The sequence below is a fragment of the Acomys russatus genome, chromosome 8 (genome assembly GCF_903995435.1).
Source record: "Acomys russatus chromosome 8, mAcoRus1.1, whole genome shotgun sequence".
NCBI classification, from domain to species: Eukaryota; Metazoa; Chordata; class Mammalia; order Rodentia; family Muridae; genus Acomys; species Acomys russatus.
The window spans coordinates 66,671,409-66,689,489 of NC_067144.1; the positions used below are offsets into that span (position 1 = coordinate 66,671,409).

Below are 18,081 nucleotides of genomic sequence, written 5' to 3' on the forward strand. Positions count from 1 at the left end.
GGGGAATGAAGAGCTACTGCTAAACAGTGAAGCGCCCACTTTGTCTTCCCTCTCCTGGTAAGTTTTGTTTCCAAGTTAGTAAACTTCGTAAGCCCACTCAGCCCCAGGCCGACAACTTCATTTCTCGCAATCCGAAGGTGAACTTTGCAAAGGTGCTTTTAGAGTTTGCTCTGGTTAAAAATGTTTTCTGTTCCCTCATAAACCCATTTCCCGACAACTGTAATCTTTATTTTTTCTTTAGTTTTTAAAAGAAAATTAGTTAGCAGGAAAAATCTTAGCTTTCATCCTCACCAACAATAAACATAAGTTTTGTTGGCTCTCTTTCCTTCTTCTCTGCCATCTCCCTGAGCCCCTTCTTTCTCTTCCCCTCACAGACTCTGTCCACTTTCATGTCACTGTGTCCTAGGGCCCTCCTCCATGTCCTTGACACCTCCTTCTCTGTTCTCCTGGTCTCCTTTCTAGTTTCACAGACTGACTTTTATAGGCACACATACATTCTGAGCTGAAGGCACATATGACAGATAATATGCTACTTTTGTCTTCTAGAATCTGCCTCCTTCCCTCCCAGATGCATCCACTGTCCCACAAATATCATGATTTCACTTTTCTTTACGGTTGAGTGAAATCTCACTATGTGTCTGCACCACACTTCACAATGCACTCATCTGTTGATAGATGTCCAGGTTAGTCCATTTCCTTGCTATTGTGAATAGAGCTATCATGTGTGCAGATGTGCAGGCATATCTATAGTACGGCACAGAGACCTTTGGGTATATATGCCCAGGAGTGGGACAGTGGGGCATACGGTGCTTCTATGTTTAATACTTTGAGACACCTAGGTACTGATTTCTCTAATAGCTATACTGTGTTGTGCTCTCAACATGAATGAATATGGTTCCTTTTCCCCCACACCCTTGTCAGCATTCATTGTCATTTCTTTTCTTTCTTCATGGCAGCCACTCTGACTGTGGTGAGATGGGATACTAGAACAGTTTAAACTTGTTATTTATGTGTTCATCAGTGTTTAATGGGAAGCTTCAGCCCCTTTGCTGGAAAGGTCCAGGCATGTGACTATGTAAGGAGGTCAGCTCCTGGGACTCTTATCTTTTTCATTCATTAAGCAAAGGGCTACACTGTACAATTGCTAAACCTGTCTGGTCTATTAGGATTCATTTTATGGGAGTTATAATAATTGAGACTTGATAATAGAAGTACCAAGGCTTGCTCCATAAGCAAGGTAAAAATCAGCTTTATTATTGTTAGTCACTAATTAAAGAGACCTGGACAGTGAAATGGACTTGATTGTAAAACTCAACCTACTTTAACATTATTCTCCTTTGGTGCTCGTAAAGCATTTATAGCTCCTGGAGAGCTTCAGACACTCTGGGATGCTTTTGGTTTTAATTCTACAACTTATTTCCAAGAACAACGTAAGTTTTTTTTTTTTTTGTCACATGCTTCTATCTTACAAGTACCGAACAAAAAAGTAGTGTTATTCAAATCTTCATTTTGTAGAAGCATGATTAGACTTTATTCAGGAAGTATCACGATTCAAATATAAAACCAGAGTGGGGGGCAGTGAGGTGGGCTGGGTAAGGGCACTTTGCTGCTGAGATTAATGACCTGGGTTCAGTCTCTGAGACACACAAGACTGAGGAAACCAACTCCCACAAATTATCCTTCGACTGCCACACATGTGCCATGATGTGTGGATACAGTCACATGCACAATAAAGAAATACATGTAAAAAAATTTAAGGCCAGAGGGAATGCTAATCCATAGATCTCAGCATCTTGAATTGGCAGTCAGGCTGAGTGTGGTGGCCCGTGTCTACAAGTTCTAGCATATGAGAGGTAGAGGCATAAGGTTCCTGACTTGGAGGCCGGGTTCAGCTACATACTGAGTTTGGGCTACACGAAATCTTGCTTCAGAAAACAAAAACAAATAAGTAAACAAACAAACAAAAAATTAGGGATTGAAGAAGTGTCAGAAGAAAGTCTTTGTGCTGTGAACATAGTACCTTATAATGGGATTAGAGCATCAGAAATTCATTTCATTGGAAATGTAGCCCAGTATCCTTTCTCTGTTGAAGAAACTTTCTCTTTTCCTCATTGTTATCCCAGCATGAGACAGAAGGCTTTGCCAGGTTCTTACCTTGAAGAAGGTCATGGTTGAGCCATCTCTGACTGCCCCATATTCTATCTTGGTTTGTTTGGCCAGGTCATCTGCAGAGTCTATGGGAGATTCCATCCTCTCTACTGTCAGGAAGGCAGCCAGGTTGGCGGTGTAGGATGAAATGATGATTAGGGTGAAAAACCACCATATTCCTCCGACTATTCTGGTCGATAGAGCTTTGGGCATCAGCTCTGATCCTGTGACAGCATCACCAGAGTGAAGATATTAAACCAAGTCAGCGAGCAAATGGAGACTTATGCTGGTCATTATGCTACAGGGAAGAGACTCCTCAAAGACCATCTCGTATGAAGATGAAATGAATGCATTTTCTAGAAAATGGCACAAAATCCAAGTGGCCCCTTCTTCAAGTCTTTTATTATTACTTCTGATTACAGTGGAAGTATTTGGAGTTGATGGCCTAAAGATGCTTTTAGCCCCAAGATAGACTGTCTAAAATGCATTTAGTTGCTTAAAAGTTAAGAGTTTATCCTAAGAATCCTGACCTTATTACTGCCTCATGCATTATTTAGAGGGAAATAAGATATTCTAGGCTTTTATATAACAATGAAAAGGTTTAAAATTATAACTTATTTTTATTTAAGGTTAAACAGTGTGAGGACCTTTCAAAAGGTTCCCAATAATTCTAGTTATAACATGCAACTTAAAAAACAATTTGGAATTTTCAGATAATGTGAAACAAAGCTCAGACATGCATGAATTCTGTTTTGTTTAATGTTACCCTTAAGGAGAATATATATATATATATATATATATATATATATATATATATATATATATACACATACATACATATATATGTATGTATATATATATATTCTAATTTACAATTTTGTTTGGCTGAAATAGAATATGTTCTTCAAGAGACTTTTTTTAATCCTTAAATAAAGAATTGGCTCACAACTGGCTGTTTTCCCAGGTGGTAAGATATCGTGTCTGGGTGGAACACTCATTTTAGTTACCACTCAGGCCACTGTTGCTTTTAGAAGGTAACATGGAGATACTTAATATGTGTTTACAAAGAAAAAAGTTTTTTCCCCGGGAGAGGTTCTATTGGGCAAACATTTTGAAAAGAGTCTAGGTCAACTTTGAGTTGTAGATGTCTTCATGTCAAGCAACCAGAGGTACAATTGAGTCCACATTAGTTGAGTTGGTTCAGGAATGTGCTTCAGTTAGTCCATTTGCCTGAAGCCCACTCTTGTGATGTGCCAAGTATTACATCCATGAACCTGATGCCATGGCAGAGTTTCTGTGTCCAACTAAATGGGGAGGGGAACAGCCCCATCAACAATCCCAGAAGCCTGAAATGCTTGAGTACAGTGGGCCAAACATAGGGTTTTGAGGATCCTTCCTTTATACCAGTTGGGTGCTGTGAAATTGTGTGGGTACTAACGAGGTGAGATGAGAAGAAAAATTGGAATTTACTAGTCTGCAAATGAGTGAGTCTATTCTCCGGTTTTGTCTACTAGCAGACAGCTGTGTTGCTCATGAAATCAAAACCAACTCAAAACTAGGGATAAGCAGATACAGACTGGCAGAGTATCTGGGATTTGAATACAGAAATAATTCTTTTAATACTCTTAGTGTTTCTGTGCTTGGCTCCCTTTGATGAGACAAATGGATTGACTGTAGTTTGCATTCCCTTCTTTTGTTTCTTTGAATTTCTGTGTGTAACATTACACAAATTTGTAACTGTTTCCATTAAATTGCCTCCAAGGATTTAGCAGAATAATCTGTTGCTGTTATTTTGATCTTGTGGTTTTAATAGGATTTACATGCCTATGGGTGTGGGAGCTTAAAGCCCAAGGTTGCCGCTTATCTTTGTGCTTAATTGATCTAGCAGCCTTGTGGCAATGTGATATTATTTTAGATTTTTAGTTAGCTGCTATTAAAATATGATTTATTTCATAAAATAGCTATGGGAGATAAATATCACATTAAAGATACATTTTTCCTTGCCTTATAGGTAGAGATTTTCTGCTATCAGTTCATCCTTATTTTATTGCATTTGTGAAAAGATAGTTTTCAACTTAGCTGTATACAAGCATAATTACGTATTATATGACAGTAGAAATCGACTTAAAGATGAACAGCCATTTGACATGAAAACATAAATTTATATCTTTTTAACTATAAAATAAATATTTATAATTTTAGAAGAAATTCTCAGAAATTTAGAGGAAAATGTAGCAATCTAATGAAATTTCATTTTAAACTCTCCTTAGATGGTATTAATGAAAAATTTTAATGTTACTTTGATGGCTTTAAAAATTTCAGACAATTCTGTTTCTTAATTCTTAATGTTATTTGATGTATTCAAAATGGCCTCTCTCAAGAAGAGATGATTTGCACATGTTCAGTGCCCTAGAAGATGAAGTCATAAAAACAGTAACAGTGCAGAGTCAAACACCGCTGGAAATACTCAAGATGAGACAATACTTGCTGAAGTCTCTTTAGTGCCTTTTATGGCAGACATGACAGCCAATCCTGATCCAGACTTTGCTCAGGCTCTGTAGAAAAGAGAAAGTCTGATCATCACATTAAAACAAAAATGCAGCAAAGTGGTTTCCAATTAATACAATGACAGGCTTCTGCACACAGGGGGGAATAGATAGAGGGTAGCTACCTGGTCCAATGCCACGTACCAAGGGCAGAGGCACTAACAGGCATAAGCACTGTACTTGGAAATGCTTGTTGCACCTGACATATGTTTGCCAACTTCTTCAAGACAAGCAGAGTCTGGCTGGGGCTGACTGTCATGTATCCAAGGTAGTGGTAACTAACAGACACTGCATCCCACAGTTTGCTGTGGATGCTGGTAAACTCCAAATGGGGACAATATGTGAGTGAGGTTTTAAAGCTGGACATATGCATGTGACAATAGGCACACACCTGCGTAGGCTTGCAACCTGCTCAGTGAGGCTTGTGTGTATTTGTTTTTATTCTATTGCCGGAGAGGGCCAGTTGGGAGGATGAGAGGAGGCTTTCTTTATTCTGAGAATAACTGCTCACATGATAAGTACCCTAAAGAATTAAATGATCTGGGAAAGCAAGGCACACCTTCTAATGGGGTATCTTGAAGGATTTATAGCTCTGTCTTATGTTTGGAATTCATGCAAGTGATTTCTACTAAATCTGCTGTGTCTACATCCATTTAACAGTCTCCCGATCACTATGAATAATTATAAAAAATAGATGTGTCCATTTCTTAAATTACGAGGTATTTCCATAACAAAGACCAATATACACATATGTATATATATGTATCTATATACATATATATTCTCTCTCTGTCTCTCTCCCTTTCCTCTTTCTCTGTCTTTGTTGGATTCACATGATGTAAACATTTCAAATATGATAACAACATCCTAATTAAAAACCTTAGGTTGAATTCCAAATCATAAACATGTTTAATGTATGTCTCAGTTGGGTTTTCTTTTGCTAATTTATTTTAAAGCTTATTGTCAAATGGAAACATATTCTGAACACAACAGCATCTGTGACTTATGATTTTCTTAAATTAATGCATTTAATCTTGGAAATATTTGGTATACCATATGCCTGAATCAAAGCTGAAGAAAATCTGCAAACAAGATGGATTTGTTCCAGAGGTTCAAACAACTTTTCCCTCCTCTACAACAAAAACAAAAATCACTGGAATCATAGAGAAAGGTAAAGTATATTACATTTCTTTGGTTTCAGTTTTATTTCTCCAACCCTTACAGTTTACGGTTGCTATGGTTACCAGTCAAGGGAGATTGTAAAAAGTTATTGGGCAGCCAAGTTGCATCTCAGTAGGGTTTGTCAGAGTGGCAATTAGGTGGCAGTTCTAGCTCCTGTTAGCAATTGGAGGAATCCAAGTGAACTCAAACATCAAAGGATTTAAATTCCATTCCGTTTAAACCTTTGGCCTGTGAAGCTATGGCTAAGAAGGGAGAGACATGTCAATCTATGGAAATGCATTTATTAAACAAAAATCTAAGGTTTTGTGATAGATAACCTATATTGTTAACGTGACAAGACTTGAGTCATCTAGAAGACACATTTCTTGGGATGCCCAGGAAGATGTTTCCAGAAAGAGTTGACTGAGGAGGGAAGACCCTGAGTGTAAGTAGCGTGGTCCTATGGGCTGAGGTGGCAAACTTAATGAAGAGGAAGCAGTAATACGGAAGGAGAGAATGGGGGGCACAGTAGTCACTGTTCTGTTCCCTGACTGATGACACAATGAGACAGTTGCCCCAGGCTCCTGCTGCCATGCCTCCCATACCAGATGAACTGTCCTCTTAACTTCAAGTCATACAGAGCATGAATATCCATGAAATTACTTCCATTCACTTATTTGATTACGTCAATGAGAAAATATCCAGTGTAGCTTACTTATTCTTCACTGTTCTCAGGTGAAGGTATGGTCATTGTTTGAAAGAAGTTTTCTTTTTAGACACATAGCAAGGAAGTCCCATTTAGAATCTATTTCTGTCGTCGTCTGAGAGCTAACTTGAAAGTCCGTTTCTATTCGTTTCTATCCCTGGGTGTTCCATCCTACTGTCTAGCTTCATGGTGGAGTTTACCAGCATGAAAGCCTGTCAGCAGACTGTGGGATGCAAGTGACACAATGGGCAACCGGTGTACCTTGCTGCATGAGAGCTCCAACTCCAAACCAGAAACTATTTAGCAAGGTGAAATTGTTTTCCACCACGTCTGAGTCAGGGTTGCATGGGTGGGGGTTGTACCACTCGTAGGGTGTAAACCTGCGATAATTAACAGAAACAGTTTGTAAATATGAGACATATACACGAAGCAGAGTGAAACCCGCCGAGCAGTGGAGAAACCCAACCACTGAGCAGAAGCCACAGGAGTGAAGACCACGTGTAGCCATTTCCAGCTCTGCTGGGCTACATGCCAAAGTCTTTGGGTGAGAATTCAGCAGCTTCTCAATTCCGGGTCAAACCTGTTGGTAGCTAAGATTGCACCCCTCAGACCTACACCTACTGTGTTCTTCTGCATTTTCACTCATTTCCATTTTACTGAGCAAGTGGAAAACCATAAAGAAAAGCTCTCTCATCCAAGATCTGACCTCAGTGAGGGGTAACAAGAGCATCATACAAGGCATAAGGATTACACAGTTGAACTGTGTTATGTTGTTAGATGTTGTGAGGACCACTTGCCCTCCAGGGACACTTATAGTTCCATGGAGAGATCCTTATGCAGATTATAGCATTTCACAAATGGTGCAGGAATAAAGAAAAAAAACCACATAAACAAAAAGAAGGGCTGGATTTTGGGGGCATATATCATTCATTTCAAAGATACTATATAGAAATACAAGTCTCAATCCTTTCATGAAAAGAAAAAGTTTAAATCTGGAAAGCTCATAGCCCAGCTTTAGGTATGTAATATATACTAATATGGTATGTTAGCATTAACTTCAAGGCTCAGAGAGGGAAATTGGAAGCTCATGCTTGCTTCTTGATTTATTTTTAATTGAATTGTTTTCTAAATTATGCCTTGCAGTCATATAAGCACCAGCACTAGGTGTAAAGTGTTTTCTATGGCATTATCACTCTGCCTGCAAGGGGCCATGCGTAGTAAATTTCTAGAAATATGATGAGTTATTGAGGAAATCTACACAAAGAATTTGACTGGAGTTCTTTGCCCTCAGTTTATCATTTTATAAAATGGGGGAAATCTAGATGTCTAGGAGTAACATTTAAAACAATAATGTGCAGAAGTGATTACAGTTTTAGCCCTTTCTGTTTTTCTAAGAATAGGTCTGATCTATGTAATCCAGAGGAGGTTGTGATCTAAGGCTATTTTAGACAGCTACACTAGCAAGGTGTGCTTTTTTTTTTTTTTAAAGACATTTCCAGATGTTCGGAAAAGTTATATGCAATAATTTAAGAATCAATAATTCATAGCATTAGAAGCTTTGCCATTTGCTTCTGGGTCCTTTTAAGGCAAAAAGGATTGTTAATGTTAAAATACCATACCGCCGATGAGAACATATGGATGCTCTCCAAGCCACAAGGCTTTAGCAGTAAACAATAGGAGGCTGCAGGTGCATCAGGGAGATGGGCTGAAGGAGAACGTATTATCTCCAGGGAGAAGCCGGGCATGCTTCAAATCATGTGCAAGGAACTGGTAAGATAGTTCCTCTTAGTGACAAATGTTCTCACAAGCCGTGGACACCTTCCACAAAGTGTGCAATGTCTTCTCATGGAATCGTAGGGCCATTGGGATAGCAGCCTGGTCATTTATCGCACCATAATGTCACCCAGCTCTTTCCTGTGGCTTTTCCCAAGCTGCAGGTTACACCATGTAGGTTCCCTTAAGCTTATGCACAAAGTTTTAATTGTTAGTGCCATGCCAATACGTTTTAATTACTGTTGAAACAGTATAATTATGTTTTGAATTTATACACTCATAACTATAGTAGTTTGCTGAGCTGAAAGAACGAATACTGATATTAATGAGCCTAATAATTGAAACAGCATGCAGACTAAAGATGCTGTTACTTAAACAATATCATTGTTCCTTGTACAATAATTTTAAAATATTAATTGCAATAAATTAGAAGGATTATGCATTCAAGAATACAGGCTTTTCAAGTAGACCATAAAACCTGGAAATCACCAGCCCCTAATATTCTGTTGTTTACCCATTAAATATACTCCGATCTCTGAGCACGTGTCCTTGGAATGTTACTTTTAATTTCCCCCATATTAATACTTTAACACTTGTGAGCAATTAATTGGATTTTCTGTGGAGCAGAGGGAAACATGTAAACATCAGTGTGCTTCTCGGCTCTTCAGGAGGCTGCTGGTTCTTTTTTCTCCAAGATCCAGAATGACTTGGAAGCATGTGAGCTACAGAATATTAAGCAGCAACACGGGTTATGCTGTAAGACACTGGCTTTTTCACAATGGAGAAAGACACTCTTGTTGTATAGGTACAGATATTTCAGTTTGAGACTTGTAAAGCCTGCGTAATATAGCCACAGTGACAGTATGTCCACAAGAGGAGGTCTAAGGAAAAGACCAAAACATGGTCTGTAGGGATAGCCACCTGAAACCATTATCCCAGATGACCCTTAGTAAGCCACCACCAACTGTCAGGAACATGACAAAGGGACAGGTGCTTAGAATCTAGGTCAAAACTTGCATATATGACAGTATCCCCAGCATTTGGGATGCTGAGGCAAGAGGATTGCTTTCAGTTTGAGGCCAGTCTGTCTCTACAGGAAGTTAAAGAACAGCCTGGGCTGTATAGAAAGACCTTCCGTATTTAAAACAAAGCATTATAACAAAACGCAGCAGAGCAAACTGGTGGATCTACAATGCGAACAGTTACTTTGGGTTTAGACACACAAAATTTGCACAAAGTAAAAAGCTGTGAAGTAGTCCTCGCTGTGAAAATTTCAAATTGAAGGGAATATCTATTTCTCATTATTGATAGACATTGGCTGCTTTGAAGATAGAAGGATCCTTCTATTTCAGTGGAGAAATGCCCATTTGAAATTGTTATACCACCATTAGTTTTGTACTGTAGCCTTAGACTCTGCTTTCAAGGAGTCATCATCGAGTCCTAGCTTTTACTTTTTGCTAAATACCAGCTTTGAAAGTGTCATTTTCAGAAGACAGACCTAAGTCACCAATGTAAGCAAGCCCTGAATTTAGAACCTTGGCTCATTTCAGCCTTATGTTCATCATGAACCCAATTCCTTGGAGTTAAATATTTTGAGGGAGTCAATGGCCACATCTAAACACTAATATCCAAACTTGTCAGGAGCCTGGCTTCACTAGCATTTTGTATGGTTTTCCTTATCTTGCTCCATTGATGTCTTATAACTTTTATAAATTTAATTCAGTTCAACAAATAACTTTTAGGAATCTGTTGAGTGAGGGTATTAGCTTAAATGCTGGATTGGGCTTTATCCTTCTGCTTTAAGAAATTATAAAAGGATGCAGTTCACAATATAAATCCAGAAGCTTCTCTGGAGCAAAGAGTGATGATGAGATCAACTGATTGTCACTCCTGTGCCACTGAACTTGAGTGCAAAGGACCAGGATGGCAACTAAACCATGCTGCGTCTTGCCTATTGGTGCAGAGTGACCAGCTTCATGGTCTTTGGTGGGATGATGGGCAGTGAAGGAGAGCCATCCCCCACTTAGCTGGGCTTTGGGTTTAAGCATCACATTTGCAGTTTCTACAAAGGTGTGGGTCATGTGGAATCGAGACACAGACTCTGGGTCACCAAGAGCTTGTAGTGGCATGGACAAGACAAAGCATGGGAGGATTGTGAATGTTAGGCTTTCTGACACATCCTGATGGCAACTAAAGTCACTGTTGAGATGCAGTGCAATAGGGTCCCTTCCACTTGTGAGGGGCTTCTGGGCCACACTGACAAACTGTTTTCCTCCCAATGGCTTTGGCCAACTTTGTTATAACAAGTTATGTGCCATTCCATTACCAGTGCCTTGCTTGTTTCATTTGTAAGAGTTAATGTTTGAAGAAACCATGGACTTGGGGCATGAAAACTCACATTTTATTGCCCCCTGTCCTTTTAATTGCTGAGTCAGGGGTGGATCCCAGGCAGAGAAGTGTTACAAATCAACGCAATGTGGCCTGTCCCTCATTACTATGTGGCTATTCCTTCCAGGGCAATATAACTTCACCTAGGAACCGTGACACATCTCTAAAGGTCAATAACTGATTAAAATTATTTTCAAAGAATAAAAATTTAAAATTATCTTGAGCATGGTTTCTTGACTGTGACATGACTGAAATTTTGAAGTTGATAATCTCTCTCTCTCTCTCTCTCTCTCTCTCTCTCTCTCTCTCTCTCTCTCTCTCTCTCTCTCTCTCTCTCTCTCTCTGTGTGTGTGTGTGTGTGTGTGTGTGTGTGTAGAACTTTGACTACTATTTCAAAAACATAAAATTTGAGATTTGGCAATAGCACATTTTACAAGGTGTTGAGAACTCCCAGACTTTAGTCTCCATTGAATGCTTAAATATCCAGGAATCAGAGCTCACTTATTTGGTTTGACTCTGCTTGACTTGTGGATTTCTGCACATTCCCTGCTTGGGTTATTTTCCCAGGTTTTTCTCTTTGTAATTATGATGTGTAAAAGTTACCAAGCATTAATCAAAACTTGACAGTGGACAATGACAAAGAGCTACCATGAAGAGATATTACTCTTATAAATTCCTGGGGAGAAGAAAAAAATTGATTAGGCTAAAAATTTGTCAACTTTTGCTGAAAGGTGAAAAAGAGTAGAAACAAGGGCATTTAAAAAGTAATTTTTTAAAAACATAGTTTATCTAGGAATATCAAATGTTTAAGAGGAACAGAAAAATAAGGTAGTGGTTTCAAGTTCAGTATCAAAGGCACTTAGATATATGTTTAACTGAGAGGGATAAAAAACTTTGGAAGAATTATATGAAGTATAATGGTTACATATTAAGGACAGAGTTTAATCTTGAAAGATAAAACTTAAATTGAAACACTTCCAGAGTATCATAAAGTCTTTATAATGGCTTGAGGATGTAGCTAAGTGACAGAGGGCTTGCTAAGCATACATAAGGCCTCTATATAACATCCCCAGTACAGAATCAATAAATCAGTAAGCCATCAATCAACCAATCAAATGACCAACCAACCAACCAATCAATCATCTTCTACAGTGTAATTTTGTCAGTGTTCCTCTATAATTTTCTTATTAACTTTCCAGTGATTTTAAAGAAGACTCTCACAAAAATTTTTAAGTATTTTTTTCCTGAACACTAAGGGTTTTGGCATCTTTCTTTCCATTTTTTTTTTTCCTAAGGTGATTGTTAGCTAACTTGTTTTTCTGTTCGGCTTATTCAATTATTCCAGAAACCAAATATCTTAAAATAATTTTATCATTATTTTAGTTATAGTTTAGCTATCCCAGGTGATCCATTGCTCTCTTGTTCTGTAGTCCACAGGAAAAAAATGGAATAAATAATGACACCAGGCGAATTGAAATATGGAGAAAGGTTAAAAGCGTATCTTAAGTGTCCATTCTGGGTAAGTAGCTTTCAGTGCACACAGCAGTTTTACAAGGAAAGCTTGAGGAGCTGCAATGGCGAGCAAAGACAAAATCGCACTTACCTTGCAATCACAAAGAGTACACAGCTGACTCCTAAGCAGGCAAGCAACACGTACATCCAAATGTCTGGGGACAGGGGGTTGAGGAAGGAGAAGACGCCTGGGTTGGTTCCGTTGGGCTTCCGGTAAAGAATGCTGATGCCCAGGGTCATGAAGGGCTTGGAGAAGTCTATGACTTTCTCCCGTACGTATGTGATGGTGAGAGGAGCCACTGCCAGGTCAGCTCTCTGAAACAGCAAGTCCAACACTGTCAGCTGCACATGCCTGGACGTCTGCTGGATATAGCTACTTTCTGATCTCAAGGACAAATGTTCTGTGCTCAAGGAAAATCTAAGGTAAGCTAGTATTAGTTACGTTACAGTGTTTATTATCAAAGAGAAACCAGAAAGTATGGAGGGACAGGGGTCAGGGTCTGGGTATGTTGCACACCTACAGCCACAGGGCCCTCCTCCCCCTACACACATACACACACACACACACACACACACACACACACACAGAGAGAGAGAGAGAGAGAGAGAGAGAGAGAGAGAGAGAGAGAGAGAGAGAGAGAGAGAGAGAGAGAGAGAGAGAGATCACCATCCATTCTTAAGCTAAAGCTGTAGGATGATGTCTTTACCATGGGCATGCTAGAGGAAGGAAGGAATAGCCCAGCCATAATAGAAGTTGACAAGATAAGATTTTTCTCTGAGTCCTGAATCTCAAGTCCTATACTTCTTGATTTAGTGGGAAACCCCTCAAGTTATTCTTTGGCATAAATGGTGAATGTATAAATTTTAATCCTCAACTCTTGTTTTTACTCACACTTCCAAACTGAGCACACTTTATATCTAAGTTGTTTTATTTTCCTTTAAAAAATATATTATTATACAAGCTTATAAATTATTTAGCACACACACTCACACACACACACACACACACACACACACACACACACACACACACACACACACACACTGTGGCTCAAAGCATGAAACACCGAAGAGCCTTTGTTCTGAAATGGAATCAACTATTTTTTCCCTCTTCCTTCTGTACTTCGAGCATTTGTCAAACACTCGGGTGTAGTTCCACTTACGTGGTCGATGAGTTCTTTCACCATCCCGTTCCACTCTCCTTTGTCATTTTGGGCTCCATATTTGCCGTCAGGGACTAGTTTAACATCATAGAGGAAACCCAGGATATTTGACAGTTCTTTCAGCAGATCTAGGCAGTATCCTTCGAATCTGTCATTTCCATACAGGGGCTTATCGGATTTCCTGAACATCACATAGGGCTCTTCCTGAGTGAAACAGACCCAGTATGAAAGCTCCATTATCATGGAAAGGAAAGCTCCCTCAGTAGCCTGAAGTTATGTAATAGCTGGAGTTGATTTTTTAAGAGTGGAAACTATTGAAGCCAGTTGCTTACATTCCTGTTTCTGACAAACTCATCTGCCACTGTTACAGAAGTATTCATATGTATTTGTTCTTTCTTTCCTGCCTCTTTGGATGGGAGCTTTTGCTTGCACTGTTGTAGTAGTGAGGGGATTAGTGGATGGTGTGATGGAGACACAGTTATGTTCAAAATTTCAATCTGAGAAGATGCAAAGTCTCAGAGGACACTCAGGTCCCACATGCCTCCTACAGGCATGACCACATCCAGGCTTCCTTTGTAGCAGTCCATTTGCCTCTTAGGCTTTGACCTAACACTGTCTACTTATAAACGCGAAATGAGGACCAGCAAGTATGCTCCTTGCATTAAAAAAATAATGCATACAGGATGTATACTTAATATTTTGATTCTTAATCTTTACTTTATTCCAATTTCAGTCTTACTTTGTCCGAATACTGGCTGGCTGTTTCCAGGGTTTCTTCTTTCATCAGTCCTATAGTCTTATTTGAAATCTGACAATGCTTCCCTTGGATGTTGACTGATATGGGTACCCTTATGATGTGGGTAATGGCCATCTTCCTACCATGAGTCTGTACGCTTACTAATTCTCATTTGAGTAAACGGAAGTTTGTTTTATTTTATATAGTTATAATACTCACTCTGCCGGTGAGATGCTCTGTGTGTTTAGGTTTCTCATCAAGTAAAGTGACAGCTGGGTGATGCGAATGCAATAGAAACTGTTTCTTACAGCAACAGTATGCACTTTTAATCCTGGCACTGGAGTGGCAGCTCTGTGAGTTTGAGGCCAACATGGTCAACATATGGAAGTTCCAGGCCAGCCAGCACTACACACTGAACCTTTTCAAAAGTGAAATATAAAACCACCTCCCCACAAAAAACTGCTGTTTCCATAAGGTAGTGGTAGCAAAAGTGAGGGCAGAAGAAATCACAAAATTAAAAAAAAAGCATGTTTACTTTGCATAAACAAGTCTCACAAGGCAACTTTTAAGATAAATAGCCCTAATACTATGGACTGCACGAAATTAAGCAAAGCATGCCTTCAAATGCAGAGCTCGGAGTGGGTTGTGCCTCCCTAGCACCCATGGAACATGAAGGAGAAAAATGGCTGGCTTATTTAGAGTAGCTAGCTGGACATAAGATCAGGATTGCAATGGGACCCAGGTCTTTGGAGACCAGTTAATGTAAAGGTTATTTCCAGAGATATGAACAGAGAGAGAAGCCAATGGAGAAGAAATTAAGAATGGAACTACAATGTGTCATTTGGGGACCTATTTTTCCTGGATATTAGGAAGGTCCAGGGTAGAGACAAAGAGGAGGTGAGAGTGTTGCCACAGGCCAGTGAAGGTGGAATCTGGGCGGAGGGCAACTGAAAATGTAGGAAATATGGTTAGAGAAAGACAGGAACAAAACTGTTGACTGACAGTACAGAGAGGTCACAGAAAATAACCTCTCTAGCTCCACCCTTCTCATCCCCGTTTCCTGGTCTTTTGCTATAGTTTCCTCTTGCTTGAAAGTAGCCAGTGATTCAGGATGCAGAGAATAAGAAAGAGCCCTTGGTTGGGGCAGAGACAGAGAAGAATGGAGCTGGGATTCTGGTAAGATGACGAGTCTGCAGAGAAATTTCAAGCACTTACATTTCATTCCTTTAAGCGTGAACAAATGTATGCTTTTAGTTAAAAAAAAAAAATAGACATATGCAGACAGAACTGCCAGCCTGGAAAAGACAGTGAAAGGATCTTTTTAGGTCTACGTGGGAGTGTGGATAAAAGACCAGAACTTCACAGCTTACCAGAATAGTGGTGACAATGAGTGTTCGGTTGGCCAGCGAATCAGTGATATTGTTGGACCTGTCTCTGTTGCCATCCGTCATGTTCAGCCCACTGTTGGAGTTCCAAATCCCAATCTGCACAGAACACAGGATGTAAGAGGCTGCCAGCTGCTCGCACAGCACTAATGTTAAACAGAGGGCCCACTACACCAGGAATGGGAAGCAACACTTACACCCTGGACCACCAGGACATCACAGCAGAGCCTAACTGGTATAGCGGAGTGATGGAATAGAAGGATACAGGTGGAAAAGCTCAAACCAGAGAAATCTGAACTATTTAAGGCAGGTGCAGGAGGCATTTTATTTTTTGATTAATTAATAAAAATTTGGTTTATTTGAGACAGGGTTTCTTTGTGTAGATCTGGCTGGAACTTGCTTTGTAGACCAGGCTGGCCTGGAACTCAGAGATCTGCCTGCCTCTGCTTCCTGAGTGCTGGGATTAAAGACGTGTGTCATCACAATGGCTTGGAATTTTCTCTTTTAATTATTAAGGCCAGTGTTTCTTTTTCAAATTAAAAAATTAGGAGTAAATGACTATCATATTTTCCCTCTATAGTATATTTGTTGGACACCTACTGCCACATGTATATCAAGTAGAGCTGCAGACAATGGAGGACATAGTACACAGCGACAGACAAAAAGACCTCTACTCTTGTTACATTCTTCTGACATCAAACACCATGCCACCAACGTATTAACACGTGTCTTTAAAATATGGGATTACTGGGATGGAAAGAACAGGGTGTGTGGTGAGAAGACTTGTAACTGGAAAAAACAGATGAGAGAAACAACATAGATGAGAAGTTGACCCATCCTCACTGAGGGGCCAATTCAACAAAGGGGTCCCTATTATGCATCCCTGTAGGACTCAGCAGTGCACACCTCTGTCCAAGCACCTTGTGTCTTTCATAATTACTATTTGCTTATCTGTCTTTTGTGCCCATTTGACCACGAACTCTTCAACTAAGGAACTTCTGTTGTCAATAGCATTCAATAGACCCCATGACCCTTAAAAAAAAAAAAAAAAAAAGCATGGCCTCCAATTTCTCCAGTAGGCAGGCCATTGTTAATGTGTTAGGTCCTCCAAAATACATGATGATCATTCCTGATGCCCAACTTCAAAATTATCCAGAATCACTTGACCTCAGGAAATGTGTCAGAGTCAAAACAGAGGCACAGAAAAACACTGAATAAGCCACCTTCCAGTTGTCTGTGTGAGGTGTGTATGAAGTGTTGCCCATGTACATGACATGAAAGCAGAGATGATTTGGGGAGAGCTGAGGAAGCAGTGGGAGGGAAGATAAGACAGTGGGAAATGTGAACATAGCACACTTGTGTACATTTAAGAAAAGGGTACAATGAAACCCAATATTTTGTATAATAAATCAAAGAATTAGTATAAATTGAAAATTAAGTTTTCAATCTTTTAAAAAACTATATGAAATATAATCAAATTTCTAGTTAGGATGGAGTCTCATCTCTAGACACCTTACCTTCCCCGTGAAACTATCTCAGGATTAAGAATCAAATCAGTACTCTTCTGTTCTCAAACAGTTCTTGAGTAAGGGATACTACTCAACCCATACAATGATGTGTTTAGCATCTGAGATGACCCAGGAAAGAGCTTTGGAAATTGATTTGTCTGGCCCAGCCCTGTATCTATTCACTATCAGCCAGGGGACAAGGGCAAAGGCAGATGGAAATAGCCAGACAGTGGCTGTGTGACCTTAAACAGGATGTCAACCTTTCTGAGTCTCTTCTCTCTACCTGACAGGGATGGTGAGAAGGCCAAGTGAGATGGAAGAAGGAGAAGGGTTTGTAACCTGGGAGGAGCTGTACAAATAATAATATAAGACATGTAAATGACTTTCACAGCAATTTCTTCAAGCTCACCTCGTGAAATAATTTGGAATTTCTAGTGATTTAAAATTTTTTTTTTAATTTAGAAAACCTTAAAGGAAACGAGCTATGAAAAGGAGGGGCATGTATGACTCTAGGTTTGTACAAGTTCACATGGGTAGGGGAGATCTGTGATTGATTCTTAAATATCTTCCCTTGATATGGGAACAGGCTTCCCTCCACAGAATGACATTTGGCTCGGGCTGTGCAGACGGACTTTTATTTATAACTTAACTTTGCAGTTTACCCGCTATGTGACTTTTGGGCAATGGTCTAGGCCCCCCATGTACTCCAGTTTTATCACCAGGAAAATGGAGAAGAAAATGCTTTAAAATTATTTTTAAAGATGTGTTTTTTATTTTGTTTGTACATGTGTCTCAAGGAATGTGTGCTGTGTGAGGGGGAGGGTGCCTGCTGGGGACAGAAGAGGGAGCCTCTTCAAGCTGTGAGCATTTTGACGTGGACGCTGTGAACAGAATTCCAGTGTCCCGGAAGACTAGTGAGTGCGCTGAGGTACTGAGCCTTCCATCTTTGCTTTTGTTGCTTTGCTCGCCTCCCTAATTTTAGCACCATTAGTTTGGCAGATATCTTTTTAGAGATATAAATTCTTTGAGGAAATTCTAAGACCCAGAGCACATTC

The 18,081-nt window shown here is 39.6% G+C and overlaps 1 protein-coding gene across 7 annotated transcripts in view; it reads right to left on the reverse strand.

The window, feature by feature from the left end:
* The window catches only part of Grik1 (glutamate ionotropic receptor kainate type subunit 1), a 370,429-nt gene that overhangs the window by 36,233 nt on the left and 316,115 nt on the right, over window positions 1–18,081 (reverse strand). For all 7 annotated transcript variants that reach the window (XM_051150186.1, XM_051150183.1, XM_051150189.1 and 4 more), the window contains 5 exons: window positions 15,504–15,617; window positions 13,398–13,601; window positions 12,326–12,549; window positions 6,823–6,941; window positions 2,155–2,372 (listed from right to left, as the gene is read on the reverse strand). In XM_051150186.1, the coding sequence (XP_051006143.1) occupies window positions 2,155–2,372; window positions 6,823–6,941; window positions 12,326–12,549; window positions 13,398–13,601; window positions 15,504–15,617 (879 nt within the window). The remainder of the gene's footprint in view (window positions 1–2,154; window positions 2,373–6,822; window positions 6,942–12,325; window positions 12,550–13,397; window positions 13,602–15,503; window positions 15,618–18,081) is intronic.